Source organism: Scyliorhinus canicula, chromosome 10 (genome assembly GCF_902713615.1).
Source record: "Scyliorhinus canicula chromosome 10, sScyCan1.1, whole genome shotgun sequence".
NCBI classification, from domain to species: domain Eukaryota; kingdom Metazoa; phylum Chordata; class Chondrichthyes; order Carcharhiniformes; family Scyliorhinidae; genus Scyliorhinus; species Scyliorhinus canicula.
The window spans coordinates 78,764,179-78,784,956 of NC_052155.1; the positions used below are offsets into that span (position 1 = coordinate 78,764,179).

General features: G+C 45.2%; 1 protein-coding gene across 1 annotated transcript in view; it reads left to right on the forward strand.

Moving 5' to 3' along the window:
- Positions 1-20,778, forward strand: part of trappc9 (trafficking protein particle complex 9) — a 1,005,291-nt gene that overhangs the window by 115,393 nt on the left and 869,120 nt on the right. The window contains 4 exon segments of the mRNA XM_038809220.1: positions 3,872-4,015; positions 5,451-5,577; positions 7,446-7,591; positions 17,296-17,381. Coding sequence (XP_038665148.1) covers positions 3,872-4,015; positions 5,451-5,577; positions 7,446-7,591; positions 17,296-17,381 — 503 coding nt within the window.

A 20,778-nucleotide genomic window follows, 5' to 3' on the forward strand; every position in this document is an offset into this window, starting at 1 on the left:
CCACCACGGCCTTTACTTTGAGCCTTTCCTTGTTGCTCTAATCGTTTGATTCTTTGTTTAGACTTGTTTTGCACTGCAGAAACGTGAGCTGCCATAATTGGGTCATATTTTGCCATCAACTGCACTGTAGCTAAAAAATTGCCATGATTCAGAACCTCATTATCTAGAGTGTAGGCCGATTCATTTCTGTGACCTCGAAAAAGAAGTGCTTGCTTGCCTAACATCTTTATGATGTCTATAATCCTCATGACAATACTTCTCTGTTCAATACTTCTTCTTTCCTTTTAATTAGTGATGCTGCAAAAAATGTATCTAAGGTGCCATCATTAACCACACTGATATATTGCTGAGCATTTCTGACATGTGTTGTTGTCGATTCATGTAAAGTCAAGCTCTGGCTAATACGCCTGTAGTCACTAAAGCCACGTACAAAGGGTGATGGATTCCAAGTGTTGGGAAACTCAAAGGCTAAGCAGTATGAACAATATAAGCATCTATTTTCTTTGTTATATGTTAGCCATTTTCTTGGGACTGAGTCATTCATAATTTTCCTCTCGTACAAACGAGCATCAAATGGCAGATCATCAAGTGGCTGAAGTGGATGTTCAGCAAAAAACTGTTTTAGCTTTGCTCGTGATGGATATTGGAAGATTCCAGTAATTGATCTTTCATTTTCTCGCGTAGGTTCATTTACAGGATGTGCTTCAGAAACAAGTCATTTATGCTTGAAGGAATATCTGATTCCCTGTCACTAGTTGAAGCTATGTGTTCAGATGTTGCAACTACAGGCAGTACAGATACCGGAACAAGGAAGCCAGAAGAAATATTGGGCCTGGGTTGATTAGTAATGGATGCACTTGTATTTGTCTCTACATTCAAAGTAGCTCTTCTCTGTTCTTGTAACTCGCATGTCATTGCATCATCGCCATGAGCATTGTTTCTTGCTTCTTGATTATTTGTTGCAGAACTGGATATTGATGTGGATTGTGCTTGTGGTATTATCATAGATCATAGAATTTACAGTGCAGAAGGAGGCCATTCGGCCCATCGAGTCTGCACCGGCTCTTGGAAAGAGCACCCTACCCAAGCCCACACCCCTACCCTATCCCCATAACCCAGTAACCTCACCCAACAAAGGGCAATTTTGGACACTAAGGGCAATTTATCATGGCCAATCCACCTAACCTGCACATCTTTGGACTGTGGGAGGAAACCGGAGCACCCGGAGGAAACCCACGCACACACGGGGAGAACGTGCAGACTCCGCACAGACAGTGACCCAAGCCGGGAATCGAACCTGGGACCCTGGAGCTGTGAAGCAATTGTGCTAACCACTATGCTACCGTGCTGCCCATAAACTCTGTAATAGGCCTGCATCGCTTGGCTGATTCCTTCCTTTCTGCTTCTTTTTGTTCTTTGCGTTTTAGTGACCCAGATTTATGCTTTTTCTTTTCCATGCTGGTAGGGGTAATATTCCTGAAATAAAAACTTAATTAAAAATAGCCCACATTGGGAAAAATGAATATTGATGATTGCAAGAATAACGTGAAGGAACGCCAGATAAACCCCTACTTGATAAAAAATATAAAATAACTTACACTTCAATAGGCTATGTTCATTAGTCAATACTACTGTGGCCTATGCAGCTTCAGAAGAGGAGACAATCCACTGTCCAGTGTTCACACCAGGAAGCAACTGAGACCACTGTTGAAACTTAGAAGTTTGGTCCGACTATAGTAAGACATTAAGAATGGTCCCACGACCAAAGTTAACATGTCCAGTTTGATACCAGTGTAGTGTTACAAGTCGCAACCCTTTGAGTTTACCGATCATGGCTTATAACTTCAATATCTTTGACCTCATGATTCACGGTCAAAGGTACCGCTTCTCCTTTTCGGTGACCTCACGACCCTATGTACTGCTTGATATCCTTTCAAGTTGCCGACCATCTCAAATCACGAACTGTAACTTTATCTTTAAATTCACACACTCTTGCTGAAAACGTGGATTTCCAACTATGTCCGACCCGGGTGAACCAGCCCCCCCCCCACTACTCCTTTTCACATCTGTTTAACACTGCTTCGTTCCTTCATACACTGAGTGATTATTTGTTTGTTTCTTTATTGCATTTTTATTTGGTATTGCTCTTTTTAAAAACAATTATATTTTATTAAGTTAGAATACAAATCTCAGGAAAGAAGTTGGAGATTTATTTATCTAATTAATTATAATTTTTAAGGGCCCTTCAGAGATTCATGGGCCCCTTCTTGGCTCTCCGGGCCCCGGACCAATACGGCTGAACCAAGACTACTGCTTGATATCCTTTGAAGTTGCCGACCATCTCAAATCACGAATTGTAACTTTATCTTTAAATTCGCACACTCTTGCTGAAAACATGGAATTTCCTTAATTATGCCCGACCTGGGCCCCCCTATTCCACATCCTTCCACTACCTCCCCTGCTTCGTTCCTTTTCATGCACTGCTTATTTGTGTCCTGGTCTCTTTTTTTTCTTCTTCCTTTTTATTACTAAAACAATTGTCTGTGTTTGTTTCTTTATTGCATTTTTATTTGATATAGGGGGCCCACTTTATCAGGGGCCCACTTGCCATCGGGCAAGCTGACACCCTGGCCAGTCCGCCACTGGTCATCTATATAAATTCTTACTCTGTCTTCATGTTTCCAGCAAGCTTTTGCTCGGGCTCTAATTTTTCCTCCCTGTTTAATTTCAGATTGGAAAATGCAACCTTCACATATCGAAATGTTTGGGTAGTACATCTTCCCATAGCTAAATTATGGATCTTGGCAGAACTTAAAATTTGTCTGCTGTAAACAAAATACTTAGTTTGTTTGAAATATGACTGTCTGTTTATTCCATGTTGCAATGAAATGAAATGAAATGAAAATCGCTTATTGTCACAAGTAGGCTTCAAATGAAGTTACTGTGAAAAGCCCCTAGTCGCCACATTCCGGCGCCTGTTCGGGGAGGCTGGTACGGGAATTGAACCGTGTTGCTGGCCTGCCTTGGTCTGCTTTCAAAGCCAGCTTATTTAGCCCTGTGCTAGACAAAACATTAAATGTATTTCAGAAAATTGTGAATATTTCAGCAGCAAGTAATGTTGCTGATCATACATATCCATCTGTTAAATCAGTTTCTTCTCAACCTTGTTTGTCTCTATATTTAGAGTTGACCATTTTATGCCTTTTCACCAACACCTGTGTTGTCCACCTTTTGTGACATGCGTACGATTGTATAGTTTTGTCTATTATGATAATCATATCTACTGGCATGGCTTCGCCCCCTTTTCCTGTATTGGCTGGCTTACTTCTTATCTCCTTGATCTTGGGCAGCTTATGTGTCAATAAAGTGACACATTGAACTCTGGCTATTGTTGTCTGGAACCACTGCCAATCTGTCTTTTCAAAGAAAAATCACACTCTGTTCTGAGTATATTTGGTATTTACATCTACTTAGGTCACGGTTACATCTTATTAATGGTAGCATGTTCTGTTTATGCAATTTTTCTTGGTTTTAAATAGCTTTAATTTACTAACCGTTCCTCGGCATTCACTTCATTTTAGCTTTGTTTAATCACCTTAATGCTGGTACTCCATTTTGAAAATACGGTTCCAGTAATTTACAACATGAAACCAAAAATCAATCTGCCTTTTTTACTGGCCATATTTATTTGTGCCTGCTGCCTTTGATGACTGGTGTAAGTGCCTATCAAGGTTCCTCTGAAAATCTACTTGAATTTACAATGTACAATTTAACATTAATATCCTGACCCCATTCTTAGTTCCATTTTATGTCTCAACAATGGTCTTCAACATATAGTTGTTTTAATTTTAATTGTCAATTAAAATTGCAGGAGCCCACAAAGGCTGGCCAGCAGTGCAAATGCGTTTACTACATGAGCTTGTTTACGCTTCAAGACGAATGGGAAATCCTGCTCTTGCAGTTCGTCACCTATCCTTCCTGCTTCAAACCATGCTTGATTTCCTCTCTGATCAAGGTAGAATGCAGGATTGCATCACATTCCTACTTTCTGTCTGAGTTAGTCCTGGCAGGTGTTTTGGGTGAAGCATTGCAGTTTAGAATGTTTGAGAAAAAAGTGTGCAGTTTTGGCTTATTTGCCTAGCCTTTAAATCTAGCCACAATGCCCAAGGAGTTTTGAAGTCCAATGCAGCCAGAATCCTGTACCAAGTTTAGCTAGATGCATATATTTTAATGCATTTACTTTGTTTGACTGTCTCCAATGTTTGAGTGAGGGGGTCAACTGTTTTCAAACAGATGACCTAGTGGCTAGTTATTTTTAGGTGGGGTTGACACTAGTCCAGGTGTAGAAAATCTGGTAAACTGTTTTCAGAATATTGAGCGAGTTGTATCTATGTGTTTGAACCTTGCATTTCTCAAGAGAATATTCTCAGTCAACATCAGCTCCTGCAATAGGAAAAAAAATTAATATTACTTTGCAGTCTTACATCATTTTCCTGATAAGTTAGGTTGGATGTATTTCTGTTGTAAACATGTGTGCATTATCATCAGGTAATTATGAGCTTATTTATAGGAGCATAGGAATTAGGAGTAGAAGCAGGAAATTCAGCCATTCGAGCCTGCTCTGCCATTCAGTCAGATCATGGCTGACCTCTTGCTGGTCTCAAATCCACTACCCTATCTGTTCCCCATATCCCTTTAACCCGTTTTTATGTTTGGTAAAATACATTTATTTCCTTTTTAAACTACTACTTGTCTGTAATACCTAATCAATCCATATTTATCTATGTGATTATTAATTCTATCCCAAATAATTGTTTCTCAAAACTTGCTCAGCACTGATGTTGAACTTAGTTCTCTGTAATTGCTGGGGCTATTCTTTTTTGAAGAAGAGTGTAAGATTTCCAATTCTCCAGTCCCCGAGTTGTGGGAAGATTGGAAGATTATGGCCAGTGCCCCTGCAATTTCCATTCTGTATGTAAATATGGAATGAGAGCTTATTCGTTATTCAGAGTTTTGTGTTCTATAAGGTTAGGGTTAAAATAATGAAATTGGAAGTGCCACTTATGGATTGAAGCACTTTTCTTAGACTGGATGCATTGATGAATTGGTGCTCTACGTATTCGGCATTCTTTGTCCCTCACTGATCCAGAAGTACTTGGTTATAAGATTTTAAATGCCCTATATAATAAACATTGCAAAGTTCCAATTCCAGAACTTCTTGATTGGGTTGTTAGCCGAGTGCTCAGCGAGATGGGTAGTTCCCTTCGAATGATTGGAACAAGAAGTTGGAGTTTGCAGTCTGGAATTATTCTCCATCTTACAGTGTAAGGTTACAGAGTGGTACTGAGAGATCCCATGGATTCACTCCGACCAAGATTGTATAATTTGGAGCTTCTGTTGAGTAAAGAACCAAGTAATATGTTGTTTCCATTTGTGGTGCTGTTTTGCAGAGAAGAAGGAAGTTTCTCAGAGTTTAGAGAACTACACAACTAAGTGCCCTGGTACAATGGAAATTATTACACTTCCTGATGGTGTGACATTACCTCCAGTCCCTCTTACTAAACTTCCAATAGTCAGGTAAGACTGCTTTTTACTGCAAAGAACAGAAACTCACTAATAGCTAATTGTATCTCGTATTCTTTTACCGTGTAAACATTTTTCTTCCTAGCTTCTTTTGCCTTTACTGATTGCTTAGACTGAGAAGCTTTTGCTGCAAACTTAACCTGAAGCACCCTAAAATATTTCATGTTCGCTGACTCATTTAAGTTTATAGCGCAGCTAAAGTCAGGTTTTCAGATTTAATTCTTCCAAAGATAAAAGTAGCCTTCAGTATCACAAGGTAGTAATGAACAAGGCAGACCAGTTGTTCCAACTTCATTCATCCATCCATTAATGCTAAAGCCCCACTTTGTGACATTCAATTGATCCTAAATTATCCCAAGGTTTTACCTGCACTACTCTAACTGAATGTTTATTTGATTTGTTGATGACTCTGAAGATCTATTTCCTATTTGAATCACTTTTCCCTTTTTGGTCTCCATGCCAGCTGACTTAGTAAATGATTTTTTATCCTAAGTAACTTGTTTGTATTGTTTTCAAAATGACCATAATCATGTCTTTTTCAACAATGCACCCTCCATCCTGCTATTCATGCAAACTGCTGTCTTTTCACCTTCAGCCTTCCTCTATCATTCATGAAGGCCCGCCTTCTCAACCTTGACCCTCACCTGAGGTGTGGTGTTCCTCAGGATGAATGACCACCAGTCAGCTCTCCCCCTCAAAGGGGAAAGCAGCTCATGGTCATCTGGGACTATGACGACTTCATCTCAAGTACTTGAATGCGTTGTCACTTTTCAAATCTGTGCCCAACTTTCCTGCAACTTATTTTGAGGTTGATTGATTCGCAGATAGCAGTGGAGGCTGGGTCATTCCCTCACTCCGCCTTGAATATATTCAAACTTTTAATAGTCAAGCGAGTCGAGGGTTATGGCAGATTGACAAGAGAGTGGCGTGAAACCCACAGTTGGACTAGCCATGATATTGAATGGCGGAGCAGGATACATGGCCTAATCCTGCTCATATTTCTTATCAGTTTATTAATCTCTCTCATCGAGTTTCCATTCCTGCTACTTCACTGAAATGGCCCGAACTGAAATCACAAATGACTTCTTATCCTCCTCTCTGCAGCTTTCACATGATCAGTTTTCAGTTCACATAAGGTGTTTTAAGGCCCAGAATGTCTGTGCATGGTAATTGCCCAGGAAGTTGAAGTTCTAATGGGAAATTACCCTGCATAGGGAACTACCCAAAACTCTGATTTTAACACTTGAAAGATAGTATCAGAACAGAGAATTTAGGTAAGGGAAAACAATCAGAGGAGACATTGGAGGAGTAAATGAGGACTTAAAACTGGAATTGGACTTATTTACCAGCCTCCTTATAGAAGCAGTGAAGTGGCAGAATGTCATACATCAGAAATTAAATAGGCTTGCAATAAGTATTGATTTTTTTTTTAAATGGAAGATTTTAATTTTCATAGATTTGGAAGAGTAGAGTAACCCAAGTTAGAAACATAAATTTGAATGCATTAAAGTTAACATTTTGGAGTAATATGTTTTAGAACCCTTACTCTGCTGCTTTGTGGTAAGTTCAACAAGTGAGAATGCTTGTACATTTGTACTCTTGTGACTCTTCTATTATCCATTTAAAATTGCAAGTAATTATTTATTGGGTTAATAGATTATTCCTATGCTACTGAGGTGTGCTCTGATTTTTAATTATTTACAAATATATGTCCACTTCAATTAGTTGTTACTTCTAGATTTTTGTCATGGAAGAAATGGTCTAAAATATTTTTAACGTGCCGTTTTGTGATTACTTGCAGTTACAAATTTTAGATTATGAAATGTAATGTTGTTACTTTATTTTATCCTTTGTTCCATTAGATCTGTAATGCTCTTAAGTCTTCCACCTAACCTCCGCCCACTCAAAATAAAAAACACGCGAAGTCAGAATATGTCCTCCAAGAGTCCTTTCATTTACTCTCCGATTATTGCACATAACCGTGGTGAAGAAAGAAGCAAAAAAATAGGTGAGATCATATCAATTTAAATAAAGCTTTGTATTCATTTCTGGTAATCTGGTGTCCACATGTTTTTCATCTGCCTGCTGTATCTAATCTGATTCTTGATGGAAAACCATGCATTTCTAAAATTATGCCCATTATGAAAATAGAAATGCTGCATAAACTGCAGTGGTTGGTTTAGCTCACTTGGCTGGACAGCTGGTTTGTAATGCAGAGCAAAGCCAGCAGCATGGGTTCAATTCCCGTACTGGCTGAGGTTATTCATGAAGCCCTGCCTTCTCAACCTTGTCCCTCGACTGAGATGTGGAGCTCTTCAGGTTAAATCACCACACTTCAAAGGGGAAGCAACCTCTGGTCATCTAGGGCGACTTTACCCTACCTTTTTCAAGAAACTGGCTCACCACCCCCTTGAGAGCAATTTGGGAAGGGCAATAAGTGCTAGTCTTGCCAGCAGTGCCCGCAAAACAATTTGTAGGAACATTTAATTGAGGGGATAAATAATTGTACCACTTAAAATGAAACTTCAAAAGTTATTGGGAAAGCAAAATACTGCAAATGCTGGAAACCTGAAATATGCAGGAAGAACTTGGGTCTAAGAGCGTCCATGGAGAGCGAGTTAAAGTTTTGAGTCCAATATGACTCTTAACAGTATAAAACCCTAGACATTTTTACTTCTCTGCAGTTCTGAAGAAGGGTCATAGTGGACCCTGTTTCTCTTTCTACAGATACTGTCAGATCTGAGTTTTCCCAACATTTTCTCCGCTTTCTTCAAAAAGTTATTTATTACTTGTCCTAGAACATACCATTCCTTTGTAGTTAACTGTGCAATTTTTGATCATTAAAATCATGTATGTTGCTGGATTCCCACATCGGTGCACGGAGAGGAGGACTAGAAATGCTCGCAAAGGCAGAAACAGACGGACAGAGAAGGCTTGGGCTGAAGCTGCAGGGAGAGAAAGCATGGTGGATGACTGCATCTCTGCCTTGTCGACCCAGCGATCAACGGAGCAGCTGATGCAATTTATACAGGAGGGCTTCACCAAACAGAAGCGGGACTGCTTGGACCCGATTAAAGAGTCGAATGCGCGGCTGGAGCTTAGATTGGATGCCCAAGATCGGGCGATCCAGAATGCAGAGAAGGCGCTGGCTGACCATGAAGAACATCAAACTGCAGTGGAGTTGGAGGTGGTGATGCTGAGACACCAGCAGAAAAGGCTCCTGGAGAAGGTGGAGGACCTAGAGAATAGGTCCCGCCGGCAGAACTTGAGAATCGTTGGGCTCCCGGAGGGGTCTGAAGGCGAGGATGCTGCGGTATACATAGTGGACATGTTCAAGAAGCTACTAGGGGATGAGGCATTCTCCTGACCTTTGGTGGCGGACAGGACTCACAGAGCGCTCGCGAGGAAGCCGCGAATGGGGACCCCCCCCCGAGAGCAATGGTGGTGAGATTCCACAGGTATTTGGATAAGGAGCGTATTTTACAGTGGGCCAAGCAGACACGGAGCTGTAAATGGGAGAACAGTATCCTGCGGATCTATCAGGACTTGAGTGCGGAGGTGGCCAGGAGAAGAGCAGGGTTTAACCAGATCAGGTCGACCCTTTTTAAGAAAAAGATGAAGTTCGGACAGCTGTATCCGGCCTGTCTCTGGGTCACGTACGAGGAGCAACATTTTTATTTCGAGTCGCCTGAGGAAGCCTGGAATTCGCGAAAAGGAAAGGACGGGTGGCGGACTGAGAACTTTTGAACTTTGCTGCAACGTTCATGTTTAAAAAAGGTTTCTCGTTTTTCGTTTTGTGGACGCTATTTGTAAGGTCTTCTGTATTGATTTGGGGTCAGTTGCAGAGCTGAGTGAGTTGGGGGATGGAGGTGTGTTTGTTTCGATACTGGATCTCTTGCTTGATCTTTTCTTTGTTTAGCGTTTTTTTTTCTGTCGGGCAATTGTATTGGGATTGTTTGTCATTTGAATATGTGTGTGTTGGGGGGAACAGTAGGTGGGAGAATGTCTGGCACCAAGGGTGGGGGCCACCGAGCTAGTTGGGCAGGCAGGCTCACTGAAGCGTAGTGGGGGTGAGCGGATGTAGGCTTATCAAAGGGGTCGATTTACATTGTGCTGTTACTAGGGTGGGGGGAGGGGGGGAATGTTCTGCTGACGAGGGAGGAATGTTGCTGAGGGTCAGAGAGGAGGTGAGGGGGGGGGCGGAGGCTGCCTATGGGTGGGCCGGTGGAGGCGCGGGGTGCGGGCTGGAGACTAGCCCAAGAAAGGTGATGGCTGATCGGCGAAGTGGGGGGGGGGGGGGGGGGGGGCGGCGATTGGCCCACAACTCGGCTGATCAACTGTAATGTACGAGGGCTAAATAGGCCGGTCAAGAGGGCACACGTGTTCGCGCATATGAGAGGACTGAAGGTGGATGTGGTAACGCTGCAGGAGACGCACTTTCCAGATTAGATTAAGGAAAGGTTGGGTCGGACAGGTTTTTCACTCAGGACTGGATTCGAAAACTAGAGGGGTCGTGATCCTGATCAACAAGTGAGTGGTGTTTGAGGCGGGAAGAATAGTTTTGGGGAGGTCGGTACATTACGGTCAGTGGGAAAATGGAGGGGGTGCAGGTGGTACTAGAAATGTGTTTGCGCCAAATTGGGACGATGTGGAGTTTATAAAGAGGATGCTGGGGAATTACCGGACCCGGATTCGCATTAGTTGGTCATGGGAGGGGACTTCGACACAGTTATTGACCCTGGTTTAGACCGGTCAAGCTCAGAAACAGGCAGGGTGCCAGCAATGGCAAAGGAACTAAAAGGGTTCATGGAGCTGATTTGGGGGGGGGGGGGGTGGACCCATGGAGATTTGGGCAGCCAAGGGTGAAGGAGTTCTTCTACTCACACGTGCATAAAGTGTACTCCGGATTGATTTCTTTATTCTGAGCAGGGCTTTACTGACAGGGGTGGTGGACACTGGGTAATTGGCGATCACAATCTCAGACCATTCCCCGCACTGGGTTGACCTACAGGTTAGTAAAGACAGTTAACAAGCGCCTGCACTGGAGGTTAGAACTGGATCTTTTAGCTGACTAAGAAGTGTGCGGGCGGCTGAGGAAATGTATTCAGAACTATCTGGAAGGCAACGACACGGGGGAAATTTCGGCAGCGGTGGTCTGGGAGGCATTGAAGGCGGTGGTTAGAAGGTAGTTGATCTCGATTCGGGCCCACAAGGAGAAGGTAGACAGGGCAGAGACAGACCGATTGGCAAAGGAGATACTACAGGTCAACAGGAGGTGCGCGGAGTCCCAAGAGGCAGGACTTTTAAGGGAATGGCGGAGGCTACAGGGTGAGTTTGGCTTGTTAACCACAGGGAGGGCGGTGGAGCAGCGGAGAAAGGTGAGGGGGGGGTGATTTGAGCACGGAGAGAAGGCAAGCAGAATGCTTGCACAGCAGCTTAGAAAGAGGGAGCAGCCAGGGAGTTAGGGAAAGTAAAGGATGGAGATAGGAACCTGGTTGGAGATTCCGCAGGGGTGAATATGGCGTTTCAGGAGTTTTATAGTGGTCTGTATGGGTCAGAACCCTCAACGGGGCCAGAGGGGATGAGGCACTTCCTAGGGGGGCTGAATTTCTCGAAGGTGGACGGGGAGCTGGTAGAAGGGCTGGGGGCCCCGATCGGGATGCAAGAGATAGCAGAGGGTCTGAAGGCCATACAGTCGTGTAAAGCCCCAGGGCCGGGTGGGTACCCAGTGGAGTTCTATAAAAAGTTCTCGGGTGTTGGGGCCGTTGTTGATGAGGACATGAAATGAGGCAAGGGAGCGTGGGGTGCTTCCCCCAACGATGTCACAGGCCACAATTGCGCTGATCCTGAAGCGGGACAAGAACCCGGAGCTGTGTGGGTCCTACAGCCCAATATCCCTATTAAATGTGGACGCCAAACTGCTAGCCAAAATTTTGTCCTCTAGGATTGAGGATTGCGTTCTGGTCATTATTGGGGAGAACCAGACGGGGTTTGTTAAGGGAAAGCAGTTGGTGGCCAATGTAAGAAGGCTATTAAACTTGATCATGATGCCCCCGGAAGGTTGCTTTACGCAGATGATATGCTCCTGTATGTATCGAACCCAGCAGAGGGGATGGAAGAAATCATGAGGGAATTTGGCCCGTTTTTGGGGTATGAACAAAATATGGGAAAAGTGAGATGTTTGCGGTCCAGGCGAGGGACAGGAGATGTGGCTGGGGGAGCTGCTGTTTAGATCGGTAGGGGGAAAGTTTCGGTATCTAGGCGTCCAAGTGGCGCGGGAATGGGAACGGCTGCACAAACTAAATCTAGCCTGACAAGTAGACCAAATGAAGGTGGACTTTTGGAAGTGGGAGGCGCTCCCGTTGTCACTAGCTGGGATGGTGCAGATGGTGAAGATGACGGTCCTTCCGAGATTCCTGTTTGTGTTTCAGTGTCTCCCCATCTTTATTCCGTGGTCCTTTTTTAAATGGGTCAACAAAGTGATTGCTGGCTTTGTATAGGCGGGCAAGACTCCGGGAGTAAAGAGGGAGATGCTTGAGCGGAGCCAGGGAGAGGGAGAGTAACTACTATTGGGCGGCGAATATAGCCATGATCAGGAAGTGGATCGTGGGGGAAGGGTCGGCATGGGAGCATATGGAGGCAGCTTCATGTAAGGGCACCAGCTTAGAGGCGCTGATAATGGCGCCTCTGCCGATCCCGCTAGCATGGTACTCCACCAGCCCCATGGTGGTGGCGGCCCTGAGAGTCTGGGGACAATGGTGGAGGCATGTGGGAGCAGGGGGAGCATCGGTCTGGTCTCCAATCTGTAATAATCACTAGTTTGCCCCGGGAAGGATGGACGGTGGGTTTCGGAGATGGCAGAGAGCAGGGATTGAGAGGATGGGGGATATGTTTATCGAGAGGAGCTTTCCTAGCTTGAGGGAAATGGAGGAGAAATTTGGATTGGCGAGGGGAAACGTATTGAGGTACCTGCAGTTGCGCAACTTCCTACGTAGGCAGGTTACAACCTTCCAGCTCCTACCACCAAGGGGGATACAGGACAGGGTAGTGTACAGATGGTGGGTGGGAGAAAGGCGAGTCTCTGACATTTACAAGGAACTTATGGGGTCAGAAGAGACGCAGACTGAGCAGCTGAAGTACAAGTGGGAGGAGGAGCTGGGTAGAGTCGACGCGTCCACAGCATGTGCCTGTCTCAGCCTAATACAATTCAAGGTCATTCACCGGGCTCACATGACAGTTGCCCGGATGAGCAGGTTCTTTGGGGTAGAAGATAGGTGTACAAAGTGTGCGGGAGGGCCAGCGAACCGTGTCCACATGTTCTGGACATGCCCAAAGCTTTGGGGATTCTGGCAGGGGTTTGCAGAAGTCATGTCCACGTGTTTAAAAACAAGGGTGGCACCGAGTCCAGAGGTGGCAATTTTCGGGGTGTCGGAAGATCCGGGAATCGAGGTGGAGAAAGCGGCAGGTGTTCTGGCCTTTGCTTCCCTGGTAGCCCGGAGACGGATATTATTAGCTTGGAGGGACTCAAAGCCCCAGAAGGCGGAGACCTGGCTATCGGACATGGCTAGCTTCCTCTGTTTGGAGAAAATCAAGTTTGCCTTGAGAGGGTCAATGTTGGGGTTCGCCCGGAGGTGGCAACCGTTGGTCGACTTCTTTGCGGAAAATTAATCGTCAGCAGAAGGGGGGGGGGGGGGGGGGGGTGTTGGTTTTGTCATGTGAGAGTGCCTTTAAGAATTGGATGTTTAAAGCTTGGGTGTGGCTGTGAGCTGCATTGCTGGTGATCTCTGCCATGAAGGACTATCTCTTAATCCTTTGGTGAAATCGGAATTGTAAAAAGGTCTCGGTATTGAATATCAATCTAATGTGCTTCTGTTTGAAGGATTGGTTAAGTCTTTTGGATGTGTAAAGGAACAGTTTGCAGGAATGGGTAGCGTATTATTTTCGGGGTTATCTTTGAAGTAAGGGGTGTTAAGAGATCCAATGTTTATTTAAAAGGTTAATTTGAGTTCATGGAATAAACATTGTTTTGTTTTAAAAGCCACGTGTCCGTAATTGTAATACTACACCTGGGGAACAAGCTGTGTGCTTCAAAAGCAACATCAGTTTGTGAGAGTGTACAGTTTTGGCCTTTTCTTTTTAGAATGGTATGAGGAGTCAATTGAAGCCCCAGTGATACTAACCAGCCCAGTCATGTGCAACAATTATCAACGACTATTTATTAAATTAAAGAAAGGACAAATATACACAAACAGGGCTAGTGTGTTCTCCGTCAGTTACGAATATGAAACATGAAGCGCACACACTTTATGTGGAATGTAATCCTATTCCAAACACTATCTACGATACCTGAACTCCTTGAGACTTTCCTTTTCCCCAAACAACAGCCAAATTAAGTAAATCTATAAATCAAATTCAGCTATAGTTAACACAGAATACAGGACTGATAGTCAAGTCTGGGAAATGTTTTTTTTCTGGTCCAGCGAAGATATTTAAACTGCCTTTAAGAAGGTTTCTGCACAACCTAAGCTCTTAGACTTGGATGTCAGCCTAGGCACCTGCTATTGGATGAGCAAATTTTGGGGTAAATAAGATGTATGGAATGTTTGAACTTTCTTTGAGTTTATTTGGTCTTATAAATCCTCAGTTTGGTTGCCATTTATTAATCTGTTTTAATAATGATAATCTTTTCATTGTCACAAGTAGGCTTACATTAACACTGCAATGAAGTTGTTGTGAAAAGTCCCTAGTTGCCACATTCCGGCGCCTGTTCAGGTACACAGAGGGAGAATTCAGAATTCTCAGCCGGTACGGGAATTGAACCCGCGCTGCTGGCCTTGTACAGCATTACAAACCAGCTGTCTAGCCCACTGAGCTGTGTGCGATGGTTTCAATATGAGGTATGGTCACATCCCAAAATTGAGAAAAAAAGTCTTGATAATATGATAATTGCCCCTTCGTGGTCGTCCCATGGGTTTCAAACAGTCAATTTAAAGAAACATAGAACATACAGTGCAGAAGGAGGCCATTCAGCCCATCGAGTCTGCACCGACCCACTGAAGCAGTCACTTCCACCCTCTCTCTGTAACCCAATAACCCCCCCCTGTCCTTCTTGGTCACTAAGGGCAATTTATCATGGTCAATCCACCTAATCTGCACGTCTTTGGACTGTGGGAGGAAACCGGAGCACCCGTAGGAAACCCATACAAACACAAGGAGAATGTGCAGACTCCACACAGACAGTGACCCTGCGGGGAATCGAACCTGGGACCCTGGCGCTGTGAAGCCACAGTGCTATCCACATGTGCTCCTGTGCTGCCGGTACTTACTGTGCTGTAAGTAAAATACTTACAAATGTACAAACGTCGTTTGGTTTAATACTTCGGGTAAAATTAAACGTTTTGGGTACTTCCGGTGGCGGCGAGCAGGAGGAAGCCGCACGTTGGAGGGTTCCCGCCTGAGAATTGATTTTTTTTTGAGTATTGATGCCCCGTCCCAGGAGCAACTTTTGAGGAATCAAGGGTAGGAAGGCACAGAGAAGAAAGATGTCCAAAGCTCAAAGAAAAATGGCCGTGAAAAAGGGGGCTAATGAAGGTCCGCTGTTGGTGGAAAGGTCGGCTCAGGAACTGGAAGGAAGGCGGATGCGGGGGCCGAGTGAGGCCGCACTGCTCACGGCAGAAAGGATGATCGCGGCGAAGCGATGAGGAAGGAGTTGGGGGCGGTATTGAAAGCGCTGGTGGAGGAGGCAATTGCCCCGGTGAGGACGGCAGTATCGAGTGCAGCTGCTGAGGTGCGGGAGCAGGGTGAGACACTGAAGGAAGTGGAAGGCGCACTAGCGCAACACGGTGATCAACTCATCACGATGGGGAAGGAGCTGCGGAGGGTGATGGAGACCAACAAGGGTCTGCGAGCCAAAATGGAAGACCTGGAAAACAGATCCAGGTGGCAGAATCTGAGGATCGTGGGTCTGCCCAAAGGGGTGGAAGGCCCGAGGCCGACGTAGTATTTTGCCACGATGTTGACGGAGCTATTGGGGGAGGGGGAAGATTCCTCTTGATACGAACTGGATCAGGCTCATAAGTCATGGAGGCCTTTACCAAAGGCGAGTGAGCCTCCAAGAGTGGTGACTGTTTGTTTCCGTAGGTACCGCATGAAGGAGAAGGTCCTGTGCTGGGCAAAGCAGAAGCGGGAGGTGCAATGGGCTGGAGTTGGTATGCGCATGTACCAGGACTCTACGGTGGAGGAGGCGGATAGACTTCGGCTGAGTGAAGATGGCACTGTATAACATCAAGGTGCGGTGTGGCATAGTGTATCCAGCCAAGCTGAGGGTGACCTCCAAATCCAAAGACGTCTATTTTGAGACGATGGAAGTGGCGGAGGTGTTTGCGAAGGCAGAAGGGCTGTGGCAGAACTGAGAAATGGGACTGAGGACGTCTTGTGCTGAGGGTAGGGAGTTGGTAGGAGAGTATGTAGCTGTCTGTAGTTTTATCTTTTCACTGCATGTTGTTGTATGTACTAAATGAGTCGACGCTGTCTATTTGGACAAGACAGGAGTTGGGACTTTCCTTTGAAATGATGGTTCTTTGGGGCTTGTGTGTCTCTGCTGGGGTTGTGTGTTAAAGGGGATTTCTTTGTTTTCCTGGGACCGGGCAGGGGTGAAGGGGACCCGGGCGGGGGCCTCCACACTGGCAGGAGTAAGCAGGCCAGTGAACGGGAATGAGGTGGGTGGGAGGGGCTGCAGCCATCAGAACCTGGTTGATGAGGTTTTGATGAGCCTAGCCGGGGTGAAATGTTGGGGGAAGGGACTGATACTGGGTGGGGTGTTTTCGAGAGGAAGTGGAGGGGAGGAACCTGGGGTGGGGGGGATTTGCAATTCGTGGGTTGGGGGTGGACTATATGTTAATGGTGACCATGGGCGATTCCTGATTCCTTTTCTTTATTTGATGATTATGTTGTCATGCGGGCTGTTGTCGTGTGGGGGTTGGTGGGAGGATGGGATCATTGTTAATAAGGAATGTGAAATTGTATCCATTACTATTTATAGGTGGGGTAAATTGAAGAAAATGTGAAAAAGGAAAATAAAAACATTTAAAAAAAAAAAAATTAAAAATTTTGGGCAAAAGCAGAACACGCTGTATGCTGGGGGCAGCATCTGTAGGGAGAGACAAGAGCTAACGCTTCGAGTCCAGATGACCCTTTGTCAAAGCTCATGTCTAATGTGCTTTGACAAAGGGTCATCTAGACCAGTGCTTCTCAAAGTGGTACGCGTACCGGTGCCGGTACGCGAGCCATCGTCTGCCAGTACTTGGAGTGTTTCCAGAAAAGAAAGAGACAGTAATCCTGGATTGGCTTGTTTCGCTCACCGGTCCCTGGCACATTGAAAAAAAAAAACTGCCGGTATGCCACATCAGATAGTTTGAGATGCACTGATCTAGACTCAAAACGTTAGCTCTCTTCTCTCCCTACAGATGCTGCCAGACCTGTTGAGATTTTCCAGCATTTTCTCTTTGCTTCAGATTCCAGCATCCACATTAATTTGCTTTTATTTAAGGAGAAGCAATAACTGTTTCAGGTTGATGACCTATCCCGAAAAAGACACAGTTCGGACCAATGCAGATACCAGAGTACCACCTTTCAAACGGATAAAGTGAGTAGAGTTAAAGTTGTGAAACCACCTTGTGTCGATAACTAAATTTTTGTTTTCCATCTCAACAGATTTCCAGTGGGTGCAAGGAGATGTGTGTGAAGTTCAGTTGATGGTCTATAACCCCATGCCGTTTGAACTGAGAGTCGAAAACATGGTTTGTTCTGCTTTTTCATATTTGTCCTTTTCTTAATTCTGCTATTAGACTTTCTGAAGTTATGTAAAGTATTACATATGATATATGGATAGAAGGCAGGTATTCCAGCTCCACCAGTCTATGTTGGTGTTCATGCTGCACTGAAGCCTCATCCCATCTCTTTGCATCTAAAGCCATCATTGCAACTTCAGTCCCTTATCCTTCATATGTTTGTCAAACTTCCCCTTATCCATCAATGCTTGGGCTGATAAGTGGCAAGTAACATTCGTGGCTCGCAAGTGTCAGGTAATGACCATTCCCAACAAGAAAGAATCACCATCCCTTGACATTCGGTGGCACGATATCACTGAATCCCCAACTATCGATATCCCGCGAGTTGCCATTCACCAGAAACTGAACTGGACTAGCGATGTTAACACCTGGCTACAAGAGCAGGTCAAAGACTAGGAACCCTGCTAGGAGTAATTCGCCTCCTGACTCTCCAAAGCCGTTCCACAATCTACAAGGCACAAGTCAGGAGTATGATTAACTTGATGAGTAAAGCTCTTGGCTTAATACAAACCAGGACAAAGCAGCCCACTTGATTTGCATTCCATCCACCACAGAAGCACAGGCAGCAGTGCGCACCATCCACAAGATGCACAGCAGGAACTGACATTAAACTGCACTTAAAACTGCTCCTTAAACTGCACTTTCCAAACCTATGACCACTATCATCTAGAAGAACAAAGGTACCAGATACATGGGAGCACCACCATTTTGAAGTTCCTGACTTGGAACTCTATTGCCGTTCCTTCACTGTCGGAGCATCAAAAACCTGGAACTCCCTCACTAACAGCACTGTGGGTGGGTGTACCTCCACCATGCGGGCTTTAAAAAAAAAAAAAAAAAATTGTTTATGGGATGTAGGCATCGCAGGTTAGGCCAGCATTTATTGCCCCTCCCTCGTTGCCCTTCAGAAGGTCGTGGTGAGTTGCCTTCTTAGACTGCTGCAGTCCCTGACATGTAGATACACCCACAGTGCGGTTAGGAAAGAAGTTCCAGGATTTTGACCCAGCTGCAGTGAAGGAATGGCGATACTTTTCCAAGTCAGGGTGTTGAGTGACATGGAAGGGAACCTCCAGGTGGTGGGGTTCCCAGGTACCTGCTGCTCTTGTCCTTCTAGATGGTAACGGCTATGGTTTTGGCAGGTTCTGTCTCAGGAAACTTGGCAAGTTCCTGCAGTGCATCTAGCGGATGGTACAGGCGACTGCCACTGTTCGCCAGTGGTGGAGGGATAATAGGTTTGTGGAAGGGGTAGCAATCAAGCGGGCTGTTTGTCTTGGATGGTGTCGAGCCTCTTGAGTGTTGTTGAGGTTGCAATCATAAATTTATTTCATAGAATTTACAGTGCAGAAGGAGGCTGTTCGGCCCATCGAGTCTGCACCGGCTCTTGGAAATAGCACCATACTTAAGCTCACACTTCCACCCTGTAACCCAGTATCCCTACTAACCTTTTGGACACTAAGGGGCAATTTAGCATGGCCAATCCACCTAACCTGCACATCTTTGGACTGGTGGAGGAAATCGGAGCACCCGGAGGAAACCCACGCAGTCAAGGGAAGTGCAAACGCTGCACAGACAGTCACCTGAGGCCAGAATTGAACCCGGGACCCTGGAGCTTTGAGGCAGCAGAGCTAACCACTGTGCTGCCCACTCATCAGGTCAGTGGAGAGTATTCCATCATACTCCTGTCTTGAGCCTTGGAGATAGTGAACAGGTTTTTGGTGGGTTTGGGGGGGGGGGGGGGGTCAGTTGAGTTACTCAGCGTAGGATTCCTAGCCTTTGACCTGCTCTGGTGGCCACGGTATTGACATGGCTAGTCCCGTTCAGTTTCTGATCAGTAGTTTTTAAAATAAATTTTGAATTCCCAATTATTTTTTTTTACCAATTAAGGAGCAATTTAGCGTGACCAATCCACCTAACCTACACATCTTGGGTTGTGGAGGTGAAACCCACGCAGACACTGGGAGAATGTGCAAAGTCCACATGGACAGTGACCCAGGGCAGGGATTTGAACCCGGGTCCTTAGCGCCACAGTATCAGTGCTAACCACTGTGCCATGTGCCGCCCTCGTTTCTGATCAATAGTAACCCCTAGGATATTGATTGTTGGGGATTCAGCGATAATAATGCCATTGAATAATAATAATTATTGTCACAAGTAGGCTTACATTAACAATGCAACAAAGTTACTGTGAAAAGCCCCTAGTTGCCACATTCTGGTGCCTTTTCGGGTACAGGGAGGGAGAATTCAGAATGTCCAAATTACCTTAAATTTGCTGCCCCATCGTGTGGTGGTGCCTGAATCATTTAATGGTTTCAAGAAGGAGATATTTCTGATTTAAAAAAAAAACAAAACAAAAAAACAACAGGTTTAAGTGATATGTGGAACAGACAGGGAGATGGATTTGAAACCAGGAAGAGATCAGCCATGGTCTGATTTAATGGCGGAGCAGGCTCGAAGGGTTGAATTGCCTACTTCTCCTTGCACCTATGTACCATACCTTGTATTGATATGCATACAGATACGTTTCTGGTATAATTCTTGTTAGTCTCCTCTGTGCTCGCGCCAGTTCCTCCACATAGTTTCTATAATATAATCAGAACTGTATGCAGTGCTCTAGGTGTGGCCTAACTAAGATTCGATGCAGGTTCAGGGTAACCTCCCTATGTTTAATTATATCCCTTGAGAAACAGACCTTTTTTTTTTTTTGTTTCTCTTGCCCTTTTCTTTCATCTCCCCAACCCTTTCTCTCGCTCTCTCCTCTCTCTCCTCTCCTCTCCTCTCCTCTCCTCTCCTCTCCTCTCCTCTCCTCTCCTTTCTTCTCTCTCTCTTCTCTCTTTTCTTTCTCCCCTCTTTTCTCTCTCTTTGTGGCGCTAACAATTACAGTCAAAGACGGAGACATGTTCAATCGAGGCTTTATTGCTGTGTGATGCTATTCCTCCGGCTGCAACTGAAGACTAGAGTCTGAGTGATTCACACGCATATTTATACACAAGCTCCCTGTGGGCGGAGCTAGCTGGAAGGGCCTTACCGGAGGAACCTGCATTACAGGTACAGCCATACATCCCCCTACTGCAAATATGCATATCTACAGTTGTTATCACCTTCTCGCCTCTCTTCTCTCTCTCTTTCTCTCACACCTCTCTCTCTCTTGCACACTTTTCTCTCTCACCTCTCTCTCGCACACTTCTCTCTCTCTCTCTCTGTTTCTTGCACACTTCTCTCTCTCTCTCGCACATTTCTCTCTCTCCCTCTCTCGCGCACACCACACTCTCTCACGCACACCTCTCTCTCTCTTTCTCGCGCACACACACACAGGCGGCAAACCCTCAGCCCTTTCTCTCACTCCCAC